Genomic DNA, 19932 nt, shown 5'->3' on the forward strand with positions numbered 1-19932 from the left:
TATTGAGTTATTTAAATTTTATTTAAAAAACATACTTCAACAATTTCTACAAAATATAATACATTTTATATTATTTATATTTTTAAATTTTAATATTTTAAAAAAATATATAATTATTTCTCAAAAATATTAAAGATACAAATTTTAATAGTGTTAATAATTCCTTAATAATTAACTTCAAATTCAATTAGGGTTTTTAATTGAAATTAGCATTTCATATCAATATTCCCTATTAGTTTCCTATTAAAATTTCCCTGAAGAGGATGCCTAAAAGGTCTCGAAGGATGCTGGATCCTGGTAGTATAAAAAATACAAATAATAAAGAAGTGAGAGAGGGGTGGTTTGGATGCCTCCTTCTTTTTTCAATTGTCATATATGTGTTCCTAATGAGCCGTTTTACAATTTGGTTCACCTCTTGTTGTGCAATTATTTTTCACAAATTGATTTTCTTGAGGATTTGGAAAAAATAGAGTTTTAAAAAGAATATAATTCTTTTCAAGCCTTCTTGTGAAAATGTGTTGCAATTTTTTTTTAATTTTACGTCTATTGGTTTAAAAAATGTACTTTTACAATTTATATAAGATTATGAAGCTTCAGGAGTTCGCACTTAAGAAAAAATCTTTCAATTCGCACTTGCCAAAATAGAATCTTTATAAATATGCATGTTTCACTGTAGAACCTTCTTATTTAGACACGTCGATATTAAAGTCGCCTAGGAAAATCTCATAATCAGTCTCAAGTCAGTGTCTCAGGATGAGTGGATTAGTAGACTTCTATAAACTATGCTATTGCAACCAACCAGGTTTTTCTCCTGTTTACAATTATCGAACAAACATGTGGCGCGTCAGCAGTCCGCGAATCATTATTGAAGACTGTATCAAAACGGAGAACATGTCCCTGATAAATATATTTTTACTTATTATACTCGCTTATTACTACTACTTTTTACTTAATTTTTTTACTTTACTTTTTACTTTCTTGCTACAACTCCAGAAATGCATAGATATCCTTTACGAATTGCGACATTTATGTCTTTCTGATTTTCTGAATTTTCAAAAAAAATTTATTATCTTCAATATACTCATTAATTGGAAAATACATACTGGATTTTCAAAGAAATACCCTTTCAAAAAGAAAATTTCAAAATTCTTTTGGCACCCAATTTTAAACATATAAACTCTTTGAACTCATTCCTATGCCTCATCTGAATAATAATTTCAATAATTTCAGTTGTAACTTCGACCATGTTATCAATACTATGATCTATTGTATTTTTGAGTTAACGTTGAAATCGAAGTCGTGCACTTTAAAAAGAGGTAGATACTTTTAACGAGTCGATCCGAAGTCTTTGCATGAGTCGGCTAGAAATTCAAACGTTTCAGGATTGCCAAGCTAAGGTGGTTGCCACCAAGGTTTACTGAAAGGGAAAGGTACCCACAGGAAATTAGAAAACTCTGAACTTGTATGGATGCTCATTTTTCAATTAACTTAAATTCCTGTACGCTGGAGTGTACTCAGGAAACCCCCAGTACTCCTGTGGTGACCAGTGTTTGGTAGCAATTTGTTATAAGTAATTAAGTTTCTTAAAAGTTACGTTATTTCTAACTTTTCGGATAACTTAGTAACTGTTTTAAAAAGCAACTCAGTAACGTAACTTAGTTTTGATTTTTGCAGTAACTTGTAACTTTAATTTCAGTTACTTTGAAGTTACTTCATGTTTTTTGTATATCTCATATTAAGAGCGTTTTGTTGCTCATGAAATGAAAAGAAATTCGAAAATGGTGCGCGCAGGTGGCGAATCACAGAAACAGGATATCGCTTTGCGCTGTCCTGCGCGCTTCGGTGTTCATATTGCTGATGGCACCAACCAAGTAAGAGCGCAACAAATTTTATGTAACGAATCTGAGTTACTAGAATTAAATACATGAGTTGTGATTTTAAATTAAAATTAAATTTGAAAAATTATTTTTAATGGCTGATGAAAATAAAGCCAACGAAACAAGTAATTATTGTGATCCTGTCGAAAAATGCGGAAAAACAAAAACCGTTCAGATTATGATGCCATGAGCAGGATATTCCGGATATTGGAAGAGAAATCTATTACTCAATTTGAATTTTATTCTATACAGTTACAAGTAACGCATGTGTCACTGTTTACTTAAAAAAAGCATCTCACCCAACATTGTTGGTGACCTAATCCTCAATCCATCCATTAGGAAGTCATTTTTACCAACCTAACTTAATCTCTTAATCTTACCTTGACTCCCTGCCGTATGCCAGTACCTGAATCAATCTAATACAAACTCCTTGTTATGCAGGTGTCTCAAATAACCTAAAACAGTTTCAATTTCATCCATTGGATCTTGGCCTATTCTACAAACCTGTTAAATCAATATCTCTTATGGTTACAACGGTAACCACGATTTTCACGGGATTAAGAGCAAACCCATCCTTCTTTGTATCCCATAATTGTTTAACGATCTTTTTAGAAATCTTAAACAGCTCTGTTTATATGGGAGTTCTTCCTTCGATGTGGAAAGTAGGGATCATCCGCCCTTTTCCTAAATGTAATCGACCATGGTAAATCTAGAAAGATATTCACCAAATCATCATTCTACCTTTCCTATTTAATATCCCAGAAAATATATCAGCTTATAGTCTTCATCACCATAAAATCCCTCCTACCTTCTTGCCAATGAGGTGTCAGAATTGACTTCCCGGTGACCATCACTCTCCTCCACGACTGGGACGAGATTGGTAAGGCTCATGCCAACTCAGAGGTTTGTGAGTGGCACGGTGACATTTTTTTCTTTTTTTCTTTGTGAACAAAGATCAGAAGCATCGATTTGAGATTTCAACTAACTTGTCAAGTAATATTCCAGATTCAACCATTAGATTCTGAAGTTTTCTGTTTTTTTTTCTGTTTTAGATTCAAAGTTTTATGTTGCTCATGTTTAAAATTAAGAAATTTTGTATTGATAACATTCGAAATTAAATCCATTGAAAATCAATCCTTCAAGTTGCTTCAAATTGAAAGTTTTTATTGTTCAAACATTTTTTAATGAAAAATAGTCAGAATAGGAGAACTTTAAGTTTAAGTCGCTTTTTGTATACAATTTCAAGTTAAATAGTGCAAATGAAAGCATTGAAAACGCTTCAAATTGAACAATTTTAAATTGTATGATTTATTGAATTGTATGGTTTGAATTTTAAGTCGTCGAAAAATAATACAATTTCAAATAAAAAACATCAAATGAAAATTCCAAATCGAATTAATCTATTGATTGATCTATTTTCAATTTTTTAATTGAAAATGATTCGATTTGGAATTAATATCAAAGGTATAATTTCTAATTAAGGAAGAGATTCATTGTTAAATTATTTTAATTTGTGAAAGTTTCAAGAGGAAACATTTAAAAATTGGACAATTTGTTTCAATCGTTTGAGACTGACAATTTTAAATAAAAAATTTCTTAATCGAATAATTTCAAATTCATCATACCGTAAAAATTGGACATTCAAAACTGCACAGCTTAAAAAATTAACTAATTATTGTAAATGAAATGTCTCCTACTTCAGAAAGTGTGCGCCAGTATATCCTAGTATCCTATCTGAAGATACATCCAGAATAAAAAACTGCTTATTTTAGAAAAAAATGTATACTTTTTTATTATTCCTCTCAACATTTTCATTAATCATACAATAGGAACTGTCTATTTTTTAATTTTTTGAATTATTTTACAGTTTTAAAAATGGCATTGCGTTCATGATATGGTCATTATTATCTACAATAACAATAATTATTCACTATGATTATGTTTCAGATCATCAAAAGCCAAATCCTGTGCCGATCTTCTCCTCGTCGATACTTGATTGAATCAAGCAACGAGATAATGAGAACAAAATTCGATATGAGTAATGAAGCTTATATTTTTGTTGAATGTAGATAACAATAATGTACATATTGTAAATTTGTAACATACCATGTGGAAATAAAAGAAGTTATTTAATTTTTTCGTAAATCCCTTGTCTTATTTTCCGTTAAGGAATTCACATTTCACAATTATTACTTAAAAGTACAATTTACGTTATTGTCCTCGGATAAAGTATTAAACTATAATTTTCGCGTTGATATAACCTTTATTCGTATAAAATCTTAGAGACATAATAATCAATAAAAATGTCACTTATTGCACTAGACAACCGCTGTACTACGTGGGAAATAAATTAAACATAACGAATGTCGAGATCTGATTGATCCTTTTACGAGAGACTAGATTCTAAAAGTTTTTGAAACTTCGTGAAACTTCGTGAAACTCAAGCCTGTAGAGTTTAGAAGAGCACTTCCGGTGGTCGATTTTCTTTCTTAGCAGTTAATACGGCTCGGAGCTTAGGGCCACCTTTTGATACCTGAAAACAAAAATAAATTGTATTTAAAATTAATGTACATATTTTCATCTTTGAAATAAAGCTATGAAATAAAAAAATCTAAATAATAATATGTTTACCTGTGTCTCCTTGCTATTTCCAATTCGACAGGCCCTTCTCGTACTGCTTTAAATAATTCGATAACTTCTTGATGTGTGCATCCACGTAATATTTTTCCATTCAGACTCAAAATTTCGTCTCCTGAAATCAAAAAAGAAAACAAAAATTAAAAATCAAAATATAAATAGTTTCCGCAAATAAAAAAAGTATAATAATTATTATATCTGTAAGTATGACTTGCGAGAATATCGAAGGTTATTTAACCCATATACATTATTTTCTCATATTATTTATCTTTATCAGTTATTGAAAAGGTAATGTGCAACTTGTCTTCGTGATTTCCCATTCAGTAACGCCTTTCCAATTTTTTTACAACTTATTAGTCATGCATGATTATTTTGTAAATTAGGAAAAAATTTGCATATTCTTGAGGCATTCTTTCTTTACTTTCATTGTTTGCCACAAAGAATTTCAATTCATCAGAATAGGAAATTAGCAATAGGACTGTTTACCTGCTGAAAAAGATAATCGAGTTCATATCTTGATTTGTAAAAGTATATACATCGCAATTATTGGTTTGATTGTGTAATTTTTATCAGATTTTAATATTTTTAATGGAATGTGACAGTTTTATCTAAAACGAATAATAAAGAGCGTAAAAAATAAAAATAAGTCAAACTTACTTTTTACAGAATATTAATGAATTAGAAGTTACAAATTTATTTTTAGTTTACATCTAACATTTAAGTTTAAAGTTACATATGAAATAAAATCTAAATATGTGGAAAAACATGTAACAATATTTTAGGAAAACTGAATGTCGGTCTCTGCCAATTTGAACAATGCTGCAATATCAAGCAATGTTCTGAGAGTTAAGAAAAATATTTCAAAATTCATTATTATAAGAATAATAAGAGGGGAATGATATGAATGAGCGAAACATTTTGTGATTTTGGTAACTCCATGGGAAAAAATCGATTGCGCTCAAGATAAATGAAAAATGCAATGCGAATTAATTTCACTGAATTTCAATAAATTGAGGTAAATATCCCGCAGTAATCGTAGCCTTAGTCTCAGTAACGATGACTTTAATTTTCTTGCTTTTTATCTCATTTTCAGTAATTGAAATTCCATATGACACTATAAAATGCTAAAAAAATTAGATTTTATCATTAAATGTTCCCAAGTGCGAAGTCACATACGGCCCAACATTGGCCCATAGTCGGCAAAAATATTGCCCAAGCTTGGCTGCCATTATTGCGTCAATGACGGAATGATAACTATGGCCTGCACCTGGCAGCCAAGGTTTGGCTGCCATTTTCGGCCCAACACTGGGTACCAGTATTGAACCAAACCTGGCTGCCATCGTCGCGCCATTGCCGGATTGATAACTATGGCCTTGACTTGGCAGCCTAATACTGGGTACCAATACTGCTATAGTCTAAGATCTAAGAATATGACAAAAAAGATATTTAAAAAATAAATATTAATTCATTGCGAGTACTTTGAATATAAATATTAATGGCCCTATTTAGATTGAATACATATATTTTGAACATTATATTACAAATAAAATTTCTAACGCTACGGGGTATCGAACCTACATCTACATACCTAAATCTATCGCCTAGCAGTCGGGAGTGCTAACCACTGCGCTAAACCGATAAGTTGAAATTCTAGTGTAAGATTTGTTTATCAGGTGCTAAAAGTGAGTCTTGGCGAAACAAACTGCCGATTCTGGGCCAAGCATCGGTGTAGGATCGGTAAATATAAATAGCCAATATAGGCTGCCAGTACTGGCTCAGCATTGGGCCGATTTAAATAAAACATGGTTTGCCGTGGTAAAAGTGATACTTGGCCCAGTAATGTACCGTCACTGGGCCAGACTTTGGCTGCTCCTCGTGAAACATGATTCATCGCACTAAAAGTGAGACTTGGCGCAATAAGGTGCCGATACTGGGCCAAGCATCGGTGGAGAATCGGCAAATACAGTCTACAATTGGATTCAGCGATCCGTTTCTCAATTATTAACATTTGCGGAAGAAGGCATAAAGGATAGTATTATATATGTTAAATATTGAAACTTATATTTTTGTAAAAATTCTATCAGAAGAATTGTGCAAAACTTTCAAATTAGAAATTATATTAACAATTGTCAATTGGATGGAATTTTAATTTGTTTTGGTATAAATTACATTTTATAATTCATTAATATAAACAGAAAACTCAGAGAAAAATAAGTCTGCTAATGTGAAACGATTGTTAGTTAAAATATGGCCGAAGTTTATACAGTGTTTACAACATTTTAAGTAATTTTATAAGTTTGCAAAGATTTTTGTAACATTTACTAGAATTTTATGATAAATTAACATCTTCAAACTGAAACATCTAATAAAAAGGTCTGCAAATTTGAGATAAAGTATCAGTATATTTGGATAATTACCGAAAATTCTATAAACTCTGCAGAAAATTCGGCAAACTTCACAGAAAAGCTCATCTGACCCTATTTTAACTGAAACCCCTGTAACTTTAGCAGTTAAATTTCACTGTTTTCAATTAAAAGCGCACCTTTAATGATTTATATTTTAATCATGCAAAACCAGGTCATGAGAAAATGATTTTAAATTTTCTAACAATTGCAGGATAAGAACTGCCATAAAAATGTTTAAATTGGAAAAAAAAACTTTGAAAAACGACATTATACAACAAATATTGTGACATTGTGTTCTGGAATATAAACGATTTTTTGAGCTAATATACTTCATACAAGCCACAATTTAAAGGACGTAAATAACTTGATAACATTTCCAGGTAAAGAAATATTATTCCTCCATATACAAAAATCGTTCCTACTCTTTAAAAAAAGTAACAAATGACCTTCAAGACGCGAATTATTAATTTCTCTCATTTGATCATTTCGACCCAATGACATAAGAAGCGAAATTCAATATTTTATGTTATACATCATATGAGAGCATACGAGAGGAATCTAGGATTGGTAGGTTACGTAAAAGATGCAAGTTGAACAAACAGTCGATGTCATTAGGCATGAATGTCATCTGTCTGGAGATACAAGTGAATCAATCGATCATATTTTATGACTCTTGCAGAAAATAAATTACGTTTTGCGTTGTCTTCGAGACTACATGGGTTCATGCTGATAAATTGGCTTGGATTCTTCAGACGTCTCTTCAGTAACCTGTCCTATATTATCCTTAAGATATGTCCCTGTAATTACAGCTCAGTCAACTTTTTAATTTAATTTGATGAACATCCAGATTGCGTGAATAACAGAAGCTTAGAAATCGCCTTATGATACGTTTACTTATTTCAAAATGTTTTAAGAGATGCTATTTATGGAGAAAAGGCAAAAAATATTCCATCCTGGAAAAACAGGTTGCCCAGGCTTCTAATAAGAAACGGGAAATTAATGACGGGAACAAAAAATATAAGAGGACATTAGATATCAGAAAATAATTCTGATGTAAATTTATTTATGTAATTTAAAAAATCTTATTTTTAATAGGACTTTTTAGAATGATTTAATTGAGGTTTGTGACATTTGGAAACTAAAATTAAACGTGAAATATAATTAGAAAAATCATTGGGGGATTGTATTGACCCTCAATAATAAATTACTTTGAGAATGTCGATGCTGCTTGTCGGCTATGGGGTCAGGTAAATTGAAAACGCAGTTAAATCATTTTAATTGTTTCGGCACACAATGCTGGCCCTCATCAGTGAATTTGATTAAATCTGTAAAAGTTATGTAATTTTTTGTAGGGAAGGAATGAGCAATTGAAAGTGTTATTCTTAACCCTTGGGACTCCGCACGCCCTGATAATCTAATTTGTCCCGCGTGCGGTCCTCGAGACCGCATTCACGTTTTACACATTTCAACCATTTCTAATTAGTTTTATTTACAGTATGAGCATGTAATGAAGTATTTTCTCTTTTTAGGATGAATAAATAAGCAACTTAGAATATTTTCTATACTTTATTAAATAAATTTTGAACGTAATGCAAATTTTGGTAAAACATATTGTATAAAAATCTTTCTGCTTGGAAAATTAGACTAGCCTCACGAGAATCATTAGCAAATTGATTCTCAAGACAAATTAGAAGAAAGGGAACTATGTAGGAGCTGTAAATTCAAAATCAAAAGAATAATGCTCTTTCAGTTTTCATTCTTTTTTTCTTGAGCAAGTCTCACATGTGGTAACAGTTGTAGAATGTTTTCTACGTGCAAATTGTTTACATTCGCAAATTGTTCACGACGAAAGAGCAGCAGTTCAAACGGTTGCATAACAACAGGACGAGGGATAGCAGGAGCCGTGCCGCCCAATTCTAGGCCGTTATGAGTACACATGAAATTAACGAAAAATGCGGTCCACGGGACCGCCGCGCGGAGTCCTAAGGGTTAAGTCAATATCTCAGTTGAAAAATTATATAAAAATTTCTTATGATTATTAAAATAATCTAAAAAATGCTGCATAGTATTTTTTTAAATCACACTGTATTAAAAATACAGAATTACTGAAAACATTGTAGCTAAATAATTATTGAAATTTTCCAAGAATATTAGAATAATGATTGAATTGCCATGTTTATAATAATTTTCAAAAATTAAACGTGATTTTACAGAAAAATATTCTTTAATCGAAACTTTATATGATTTTAATCATTATAATAAAATTTTATATAATTTTACAACTGCGATATCAATCAAAGATTAGCACTTTCAGTTGTAAATTTGCCCCTGCATAAAATGATGTTATTTTTACAAATTTACTAAAATTCACTGATGAGCATCAATGTGTACCGAAAATTCTAAAACAATTTAATGGTTTGCAGATTACCTGAACTTAAAGCCAACAACGAACCTCAACGTAAACTAACAAGGAACAGCGGAAGACTTTTCCAACCGTTGACTTGGATCGGAGAACTTTAATTTCTTAAGCGAGCACATTTGATAAATAATGCCTCAAATGTAGATTTATTTATATAATGTTTAAAATCTTATAAAATTAATAAAATTATTTTTTATAATTCAATCAAACGTTTAGTATAGAGGAAATATATTCCTTTCTTTCAAATGGAGGTCCATACATTTAAATTTACGAACTTTATGAAATGTGGTGACATTATGTACATTATGTATGATGATAACAAAAAATAGATGAGTTTTGAAGTGTTGGGTCAATTTACACCTCAGCCTGTGTTTATGCAACCAGCCTAACCGCGAGACCGTTACTTAAGCATGCGACAGGCATCGCGAAAACCACAGTACATGTACTTGCAAAGAACACGTGGATCAGTTGCAATTCAACACTGACGAGCATTCATTTCATGTTCAAAAATTGAGATTTTATACTAACAAGTGCAAAAATACGCGACCGGATCGACACTCTGAATACAAGATCGAAATATCTAAAACAGTAATCTTAAAACTTGTTTATTTAACTGTTAGAATTTTTTGATCAAACAAACTTGAATTCGGTGAAAAAATTTTCAAATATAATTCGGATATTTTTCACATCGAGTTGGAATCTAAAATAATAAGTTCTGTAAATGCAAAATGGAAATGTTTTTTTAAAATTAAACTGCATTTTAAATATCTCAAAGAATCAATAGTTGTCATTTTTTAAATAAGTTTTTTTAAGTTCAGGTATACAATATTAAAACAAAAATGGATTTCTTTACGAAATAATACCAAAATTTAGATACTGCGTTATTTTATATAAGAGTGCAAAGATATCAAAGGAATATAATTACAATTTAAAAGGCAAATTAAATAAATTAACATGCCTCAAAATACAAAATTAGCAACCCAACAAAAAAACCCCGAACCGACCCAAAAGTTTGATTTAAAAATTATTCACTCGGAAAAATCATTCTTGGATTTAAAGAAAATTTCTTTGAACTAAAGCAAAATATTTATTGTATCGCAATCAAAGAAAGGTTTATATGATTCAAAGAAAATTCTTTAGTTGAAAGTAATAGTTTTTTTAATGAATTTGCTGAGAGGGTCTGAGAGGAACTAGAAACTTTTTGTAATCATAATACATTTTTTCAGCCGCATGGGGATTCAAACTTGAAACAATTTACTTACAATACTGAACAATGATTCCAGCGCGTTACGATTCGAGCAACACTTGTCTTCTTGCGTTTCTTAAAATATATCCTACTCAATTCGTACTAAACAAGTTAACATAATTTTGTAAAAACTCCAGGAATTGCTCTAAATTATGAACAATAATAACAATAAATCTCAATCAAACCAATTGAAAAAAAAACTATCACGAAACAAAGTTTTCGGGATAACTTCACTTGAAATTTAAAAATTCCAATTAGATATTAGAATTCTAAATTGGCAATGCAAAAAGTGAGAAGGACCGTCGATAGAAAAGTTTGAGGTTCGAAAATTGGTTGCTTTATGGGATGTATTACTGTTTCAAATTATTTTTAAATTACATATTCGAAATTTCTACACAAAATCAAATAAAAGAATGTTCATTTCAATTCATTTGAAAAAAAATCTGCCCGCGACGCGGGCACACTCTCGTCGCGCGATACGCGCGCGGCTCGCGAGTTTGAGCGCAACTGTTGGTTCTCGCGCTTCGCGCTCGATTACGTATTTATCTCGCGCTACGCGCTCGGTCTTAATATTTTCGCACATTCTTGCGCAAACATTTACAAATTAAGACTCAAAACATCCACCACTGTAATTTTGTAATTGTGAATTCTCTTTCGTTAAAAGAAAGTTTGAGCGCACCTACGCCACACGACTGATGGCAATCGCACTCCGCACTTGGTCTTTGCATTTCTTCCGCATTCGGGCACAGACCTTTTAAAATCAAAGGTGAACGGACCGACAACTGTAATTTTGTGATATTGAACTCTCTTTTGTTAAAGCTCTTTTGGCTTTAACGAACACATTCTCATCAAGTACCTCGCGCTTCGCACTCGATTTTGTCCAACAGGTGACCTTTTCTACATTACACACAACACTTTTATATCAATTAAAATACATTTTTATGTATTTCTGCCTGGGATTACTTATTAAAAAACTGCAAAATAAAAAGCAAATTGTATTTATCATGATTATTTTTGTATTTGTTTCTTATTTTGCTTTAAATTGTATTCTAAGCTGCTTTGAAACATGTATCATTTCAATAATTGTATATCATTACAATTCATAATATGCATAAAAATTGAATCATACTAATTCTTATTTCCTTGTTTTTATAATTTTTTATTTTTAATGTTGTTTTTTACGATTAAATAAAAACTACTGCGCATCTGCATAGGGTCTAATAAAGGAACCTATGTAGGGTCCTATAAAGGAGCCTACGTCCTCTTTCGTATTTTCTGTGCTTTTTCCAAAAAGTTCATTTTTGCATTTTTTATCTTATGTTTTACGATTAAAAGAAGATCTATTCGTTTTGTCTCATTTTTTCTCGTAGCTTATATCGAAAAGTGATTCATTATAAATTTATAGTTCTTTCCAGGGCACGCAATTTGAGCTTTTTCATTTTTTTCGTATCTTGCATCGTTTTACCAAAAAATGGAAATTTTGAATTTTTCATTATTTTTGATACGATCAAATTTGGAATGTTCAACTTTTGGACCAAATTAAAAAAGTTGTTATCGTAGTCCTATAGGGCTTTCAAAAAGAAAAGTTTTTCTTTTCTTGGTTTTTTTAAAATTTTGCGTTGTTTGGCTTAAAATGTTCATTTCAGTATGTTTTTTTGGATCTTGAAAATGGTCTAACTCTGATAATTTTCTTTTTATAGAAAAAAGTCATGGGGATAAATTGTTTGAGTGTCTGAGTACTATGAACAATCGTACATAGAATTTTGAAATCTTAAAAAAATGTGGTTCAAAAATTTTTTTGTACGATCAAATTTGGAATTTTCAACTTTTTGACCAAATTGAAAAAGTTGTTATCATATTATTGTATGGCTTTTAAAAAGCAATGGTTTTCTTTTCTAGACTTTTTTTCGTATCATGCGTTGTTTGGCTTAAAATGTTCATTTTAGTTTGTTTTTTTGGATTTCGAAAATGCTCTAACTCTAGTAATTCTTGATTTTTCGAAAAAAGTCATAAGAATAAATTGTTACATTTTTTGAATACTCTGAATAACCATAGAGAGAATTTTTGATTTTTTAAAAAACTGGTCTCAAAAATATTAAAAATGTGCCCACTTTTTGAATTTTCATCCAAAATGGCTGGCTAACGAACTTGACCTTTAGTTTAGGACACTTAACGAGTGTACCGAAGGGCATTCTGATAGATTAATTTTTTCAAAAGTTATCCTGTTCACAGACAGACAGACACATTCGTAAAAACCCGTTTTTCGGATTCAGGGGGTCTTAAATCGTGGACATTGACAAAAACGGGGGGGGGGGGGGCAAATTTTACATAAATCTAATAGCTTCTCTGATGAGAAGGAATAATCGCGCGCCACAGGCGCGTTCAAGCTTGCTAGCCACGCACACAGAGCGCTATAAGAACGTGCCCGCAAAGCGGGCAGATTTTTGTTTACTATATATATTTTTTAATCAGATTTTTTAACAAACTTCTAGGCATTTTTGGTCAAAGAAACTTTTTTTTTTTAATTTGTTTCGTCTTTCGTGTCCTTTTTTCCAAAAATGTAGTATAAAAATTTAATTTTTTAATTTTCAATCTTATTTTTTACGATTAAGAGAAAATCTACTCGTCCTATTTAAAAATGATTAATAACAAATTTATAGATCTTCTTGGGTGAACAACTTTTGTCTTTTAATTTTAGTGCATAGCATGTGCCGTTTTACAAAAAATATTTATTTAAAAAAATGTATTAAAATAATTAAATTTTTTTATTTTATAGGGTATATCTTACGATTAAAGAAAAAACTAAGTGTCCTCTAAAAATTATTTATGAAAAACTTGAATGAGTCTATTTATTTTTTGCATAGCTTGCGTTGTTTGTAAAAAAATTAATCTTTTTAGTTTGATTTTTGGATTTTAAAAATTCTCTGATTCTGGTAATTTTCTTTTAATAGAAAAAAGTTATAAAAATAAATTGTCTGAGTTTCTGAGTACTATAAATAACAGCACATAGAATTTTTAAATCTTGAAAAAATAGTGGTTTTAAAGATTTTTGGTATGATGAAAATTTGAATTTTCAACTTTTCGTCCAAATGAAAAAAGTTGTTATGATAATTTTGTAGGGCTTTGAAAAATCAACGTTTTTCTTCTCTTGTCTTTTTTTCATATCATGCGTGTTTTGGCTTAAAATGTTCATTTTAGTTTTTTTTTTATTTTGGAAATGCTCAAACTCTGATAAATCACTTTTTACAGAAAAAAGTCATTAGGATAAATTGTTCAAGTTTGTGAGTACGATAAATAACCGTTCATACAACTTTGAAATCCTGAAAAAAATTAGTTTCAAAAAGTTCAGGTACGATCAAATTTTGAATTTTCAACTTTTCTACCAAATTAAAAAACTTGTTATGACCATCTTGTAGGTCTTTCAAAAATCAACGTTTTTCTGCCCTTGACTTTTTTTCATATCATGCGTTGTTTGGCTTAAAATGTTCATTTTAGTTTTTTTTTTGGATTTTGAAAATGCTTTAACTCTGATCATTTTCTTTTTATCGAAAAGTTATTAGGATAACTTGTTTGAGTGTCTGAGTACTAAGAATAACCGTTCATAGAATTTTGAAATCCTGAATAAATGTGGTTTCAAAAAGTTGAGCTACGATCAAATTTGAATTTTGAACTTTTCGACCAAATCAAAAAAGTTGTCATGACCAAATTTTAGGGCTTTCAAAAATCAATGTTTTTCTTCTCTTGACTTTTTTTCATGGCATGCGTTGTTTGGCTTGAAATGTTCATTTTAGTTTTTTTTTTTTTTGATTTTGAAAATGCTCTAACTCTGATAATTTTCTTTTTATAGAAAAAAGTCATAAGGATAAATTGTTTGGGATTCTGAGTACTATGAATAACCGTGCATAGAATTTTGAAATCTTGAAAAAATGTGGTCTTAAAAATTTTGACAACGTGCTCACTTTTTGAATTTTGATCCAAAATAGCTGATTCACGAACTTGTTCTTTCTTTATAGGCCTTAAAAAAGTGTGCTAAAGCAGAATCCAATCTGATCAATTTTTTGAAAGTTATCGTGCCTACAGAATTCAAATTAAACAAAAATTGGTTATGAAAGAAACGCGAGTTTTTTATCAAGATCCTTTTTTTGATATCTAAAAATATTCTTGGACTGTTAAGGAAATCACATTTATTTACATACTTCAAGAAAACGTAAATAAATGTATACAATCAATTTATTGAAATATAGGTTCAAGTATATAAGTTAAGTTTATTACTACTTAAGTTAACTTAATTACTTAAGTTTATTTATATTCATTTGGAAATTAAAATTTTTAACAAAATCAGAAAGGTCGCTACATTCAAATGATAAAATAAGTGAAAGTAATAGAAAACATGATTCTCATAAAACAGTATACTATTAAAAATAACTGTACGTTCGTTTCCGTCTAAAGTGAGTTTTTGAAAAAAAAAGTAATTTTATAATTGTTTTGAAGATGGATGTGTTAAATTCTTCTGTATGCTGTATAAAAGCTATTCTCGAACACTGAATTTAAACATGTTACCATATCTGATCTATGTCCCCTGACATTATTTTTTCGAAATTCTAAACATAGATTAAGAAAATTGAGGGGCCAATTAAATCCCTAGAAGTATGATCTGTTACAATAAATATTATTGATATTGATAAATAACCGAATAAATATCCACATAGGTGAAACTTTCGATTATCGTATTACACTTCGTTTCTCCGCATTGGGATTCGAACCCACAACAGAGTGATTATTTTCAGTTACCATACGGGAAAACTATCACACAAGGCAAAATTGTGTCTTCGATTCTATTTCATAAACGCCTGAAATAAAACAGGAGACCTACAAAGATAATATTTTAACAGATTTAACAGCTCAAAATTGTCTCAGAAGCAGGGAAATAGTGTGATTTTTCACGAAAGTACGGGGAAAAATTCTTTTAAATGAGTTAATGTATAATGCCATATCGAATTCCATATGAAACGCTTAAGCTTTCGAGTCGAAATATATTGCATTTTCATAAAAATTGTTAAATTTCCTATAAAAAACAATTGATTTTCTATCAAAAGAGAAGAATTTTCAAAGAAATAGTTTAGTTTTCAAGCTAAAAAGTCGATTTTTTATCAAGCAGTTGTCTTTTAAACACAAAAAAACGTTTCAACCAAGATAGATGATTTTTCAAATGAATGGTACAATTTTCAACAAACAAAACTATTAATTGAGGACTAAACAGTTGCAATGATATCCAAATACGTGAAACCCTTCAATAGGCCTCGTTTCTGTAGCCCTTTCGAGAACTGACGCCGCGCGACAGGTAGGTGTAACAGGAATTACGCGGGGTACGTGGGATCTGCGGTTGTCATGCATAAACAAACAAAAGCGGAGCAGCCTATAATGAGTTAGTTCCCACCCACCGTCAGCCCCAAAATCGGCGCTATAGAAGAGTTCCACTGTATTTTAAATTTCAATCAGGAAAAAGAAACGAGATTTTTGCCATTAAGTTGAATTTTTAACATATAAAGGCGCATTTTCAATAAAACGGTCAAATTTTGAAACTGTAGGAATTAATGTCAGCCACAATCAGTTTAATATGCAACTAAATAATCGAATCTTTGCTACCAAAAAAAAAAAAAATTTAATACAAAAAGAAGAATTTTCAACATAGAAGTTTAATTCTTTTCGAACAAAACATGAATTTTTAACAAAATAGTCAAACTTAAAGAAACTAATTAAATTTTCAACAAAATATTTAAATTTGTAACCACATAGTTCAAATGTTCGAGCTACAAAGACGAATTTTCATACTAAAACCATTTTTTTATCCAAACGACTACACTTATAACCACATATTGGAACTTTCCAGCAAATAGAAAGAATTTTCAACGAAATATTTGAATTTTTTTCGTTGAATTATCAACCAAATCATTAAATTTTTAATTGAAACAGATTAAAAATCTAATAAAAACGGTTGCATTTTCAACAAAATATTTAAATTTTCACGCAGAAAAAAACTGATTTTTTTAGAAAGAAGGTGAAATTTTGACCGCAAATGACGAAATTTCTATCAAAAAAATCAATTCACATAAAAACAGTTAAATTTTCCACAAAATAATTCAACTTTCCAAAATATATAATTTTTTCACAAAATAATTGAATTTTTAACTAAAATCATGAATTTTCACCGACAAAAAATGTACCTTTAATAAAATGTTGAACTTTTAGCCACGTGGTTGACTTTTTAATACAAAGAAATTAATTCTTAACGAAGCAGATTAATCCCTAAACAAACAATTGTCTTTTTAACTAAAAAAGATAAAATTTCTACAAAATGGATAAATTTTCACAGTTTAATTTCAACAAAAATTTGATTTTCAATCTTATAGTTAAGTTTTCTAATAAAAACGATGAATTTTCAACCCAGAGTGGATTAGGGAAATTTAAACAAATTTATTTCCAAACAAAAAAAGAATTTTCTAAAAAATATTTATATTTTGATTAAATATTTAAATTTTAAACCAAAATAGTTGAATTTTTAACCAAGAATAATGATCTTCAACTAATATTTCTAGTTGAAAAAATTATTCATCTGCCAAAACAAAGGAATTTTCAACAAGACAGTTCAATTTACAACCACAGAGTAGTATTTTTACCAAAAGAGATGAATTCTAAATGAAAAATATAATAGAAGACTTTTCAATTTAAAATAATTAGCTTTCAGTGAAAAATGGTTGGATTTTCTTATTGGGGCCTAATAATTTAAAGGGATTCTTTAAAAAGGGGTTAAAGAGAGGAAACGGGGGAAAAGTGGGGAGACTACATTTAGATACTTCATGCGTAAAATAAAATCACTAATTTTCATATTTTCAGTAACTTCCAAAAATTGTTATTCAGATTTAAATGTCACATGTTTGATGTCACATTCTAAGTTGATCCCTACCCTCTACGTCACAAACTGTCATAAAACCCTCCCCCCCCTGGTAGTTTGACGTAGTTTTTTAATGGCCCACAATATCTAAGCACGTTATTATTTGTACTAGGCTGCCATTATGCTTCTAAGAATGTTTAACTTATCTCTCAATTATATTTTTTAATTAAGAAATTACTTTATGAATCCATCAGTTGCTGATCCCACATTTATTCAAGTTCATGTTATGTTTCATACATTACGTAAAACAATTGGAAGAATTCAGAATATTGACATTATAACTTTTCATCCAGATTCTATTTAAACTTAACTTATGAACACATTCGGCTGGTTCAAAAGCATCTTTATACTTTTTCTAGAATTACTACAAATGATTGCTTTAGCTAAAATGGCCATTCACCCTTCTGAACATTCATTTGTTTCAACCCAATAAAACGTTTGTTAATTTTCTTGATCCACCCCTAGCGAACCGAGTATCAGCAGAAACTAAAAAAAAAACCCAGCAAGATCAACTTTTAAATTGGTGAAATTCGGATTCTACGTTAAAATTCCCATTAGAGTATCCTATCCGTTCACTCGGTCCAGTAGGGACAATAAGAAGTATATGCAGAGTAGAATCCATATATAAGATCTAAGAAAATAATGTTATTGGTATGCTTCGCAATGTGCTCGAATAAAATGAAGAACAGAAAACGAAAGAAATAAAGAAAAAATAAAAGAAAATGAAGAAAATGAAGAACTCACAACATCCAAAGAGCATCAAAAACTCATGTCATCTGCTTAGAAATGCGCGACGTTAGGTGTCGGATTAAAGATTCGAAGTGTGTTTCAATGCTGGTTTTCTTGTTGTGCATGTGCGAATAATACGTGCCCCCAAGTCACCCGCAAGTATATCTCTGGTCCTGAAATCACCATTCTTCTCGCCAAGGTATTGAAAAAGGTGGTATTGTAGGTATTAGAATCTCTCGATTTATACGACATTCATACGATTAGAAATTCCTAATCGTAGCTGCATAAAATACGGAAGCTTTGAAACTGTCATTCTCAGTATGAGAAATCATGGAATTACATGCTTCTTCTTTGAATCCCTTTATTCCACCGGAAATGACCAACTTGGGTAATATTTTGATTATATATTCAACTGCAGTTTCTCAAGGATGATTGAGTATCCTTCTATGGCGTCATGAAACTTTAGATACTTTTTTTTCACGAATTCACTTTTAGGTACCGGATTCGAGAGATCTTGTTATGGTTCAAATTGGATTGGGAGGAAATTACTTTACTCGAGATTTCAAGGATGGTTATAAGATGGTTAGATTGGGTAGGGTGCATGGATGGTATAGTGTGTTAAAGTTGTTGGATATGATTAAATTTTGTATACCATTTCCTTGTTGTATTTTTATGCCATAACTTAGTAGATTCAAGACTTTCTTTTTAATCTGTCATGAGGCATCAATATTTAAGATTAATTTTTAAAATATCTAAAGGTATGCAAAATTGCGTGACTAAATAACTGATCTCTTACTTCGATGTAAGAGAATATTAATTTGTGGTTTCTCTCAAATTTTAGTCATTCGAGTTTAAAACTTTTGAAAAACTAAAATTTCAATTTTAAGCTCTTAAATCGTTCTAAATTGAATTCATTTAAATTTGAACTTTTTCAAATACGCTTGATTTATGTTATTTTCAAATTGAAATAATAACATTAAATTATTTCCAACGATACTTCTATCTTAATTATATTTCTTTCAAATGTAGGAGTATTGAATTTCATACAAGTTAAAATTTTTTTAATGTAATAATTTGAAAACAAGCAAATTTTTTTCGATTTGAATTCACCTAAAATATTTCCCATTAAAATCGAAAAGATTTTTTAAATTTGGTTAAATTCTTACAAATTTGGAGGTGTTGAAATAAAAAAAAAATATCAGACAAGAACAAAAATTCTCTCGCTGAAGTCAGAGTTGTGAAAACTTAGTAAAATATTCCACATGCGCCTACATAGAAAGTTTTTTTAGCCTATTAATGCGTTAATTAAGTTGTTAAAATTACTGCTCTCTCTCTCATCACCCTCTGCCCTCTTCTGTTCTCTCCTATCCGAACCTGTTCGATCCCACATGATTCTAACCGTTTGAATTATATTCTATCCAATCTTTTCCCATTCTATCCGATCTGACCCGATTCTAGTCAATCCTACTTGTCTTTATCGGAATCTATCCGAGTAGATAAACAGGGAAAAAGTACGTCGGAGGGATTAAAAAATTTAACTGAAAATAAATTTACTAGAATTAATTAATAACAGAAGCAAAGATTTGGGAAGTCCAAAGTGGGTTTATACCAGGAAGGTCATGTACGGATCAAATATTTAGCTTAAGGCAAATAACAGAAAAAAGTTT

The 19932-nt window shown here is 30.2% G+C and overlaps 2 protein-coding genes across 9 annotated transcripts in view; one reads left to right on the top strand and one right to left on the bottom strand.

Moving 5' to 3' along the window:
• LOC117168668 overlaps positions 1 to 4021 on the top strand; it is a 143677-nt gene extending 139656 nt beyond the window's left edge. For all 6 annotated transcript variants that reach the window (XM_033354329.1, XM_033354330.1, XM_033354333.1 and 3 more), the window contains one exon: positions 3825 to 4021. In XM_033354329.1, the coding sequence (XP_033210220.1) occupies positions 3825 to 3873 (49 nt within the window). In that variant the 3' untranslated portion in view covers positions 3874 to 4021. The remainder of the gene's footprint in view (positions 1 to 3824) is intronic.
• Positions 4022 to 4125: 104 nt separating this feature from the next.
• The window catches only part of LOC117168665 (bromodomain-containing protein DDB_G0270170-like), a 165051-nt gene continuing 149244 nt past the window's right edge, over positions 4126 to 19932 (bottom strand). For all 3 annotated transcript variants that reach the window (XM_033354325.1, XM_033354326.1, XM_033354327.1), the window contains exons 5-6: positions 4509 to 4629; positions 4126 to 4410 (exon numbers count right to left, since the gene is read on the bottom strand). In XM_033354325.1, coding sequence (XP_033210216.1) covers positions 4374 to 4410; positions 4509 to 4629 — 158 coding nt within the window. In that variant the 3' untranslated portion in view covers positions 4126 to 4373. The remainder of the gene's footprint in view (positions 4411 to 4508; positions 4630 to 19932) is intronic.

The sequence above is a fragment of the Belonocnema kinseyi genome, chromosome 3, assembly GCF_010883055.1.
Source record: "Belonocnema kinseyi isolate 2016_QV_RU_SX_M_011 chromosome 3, B_treatae_v1, whole genome shotgun sequence".
Lineage (NCBI taxonomy): Eukaryota > Metazoa > Arthropoda > Insecta > Hymenoptera > Cynipidae > Belonocnema > Belonocnema kinseyi.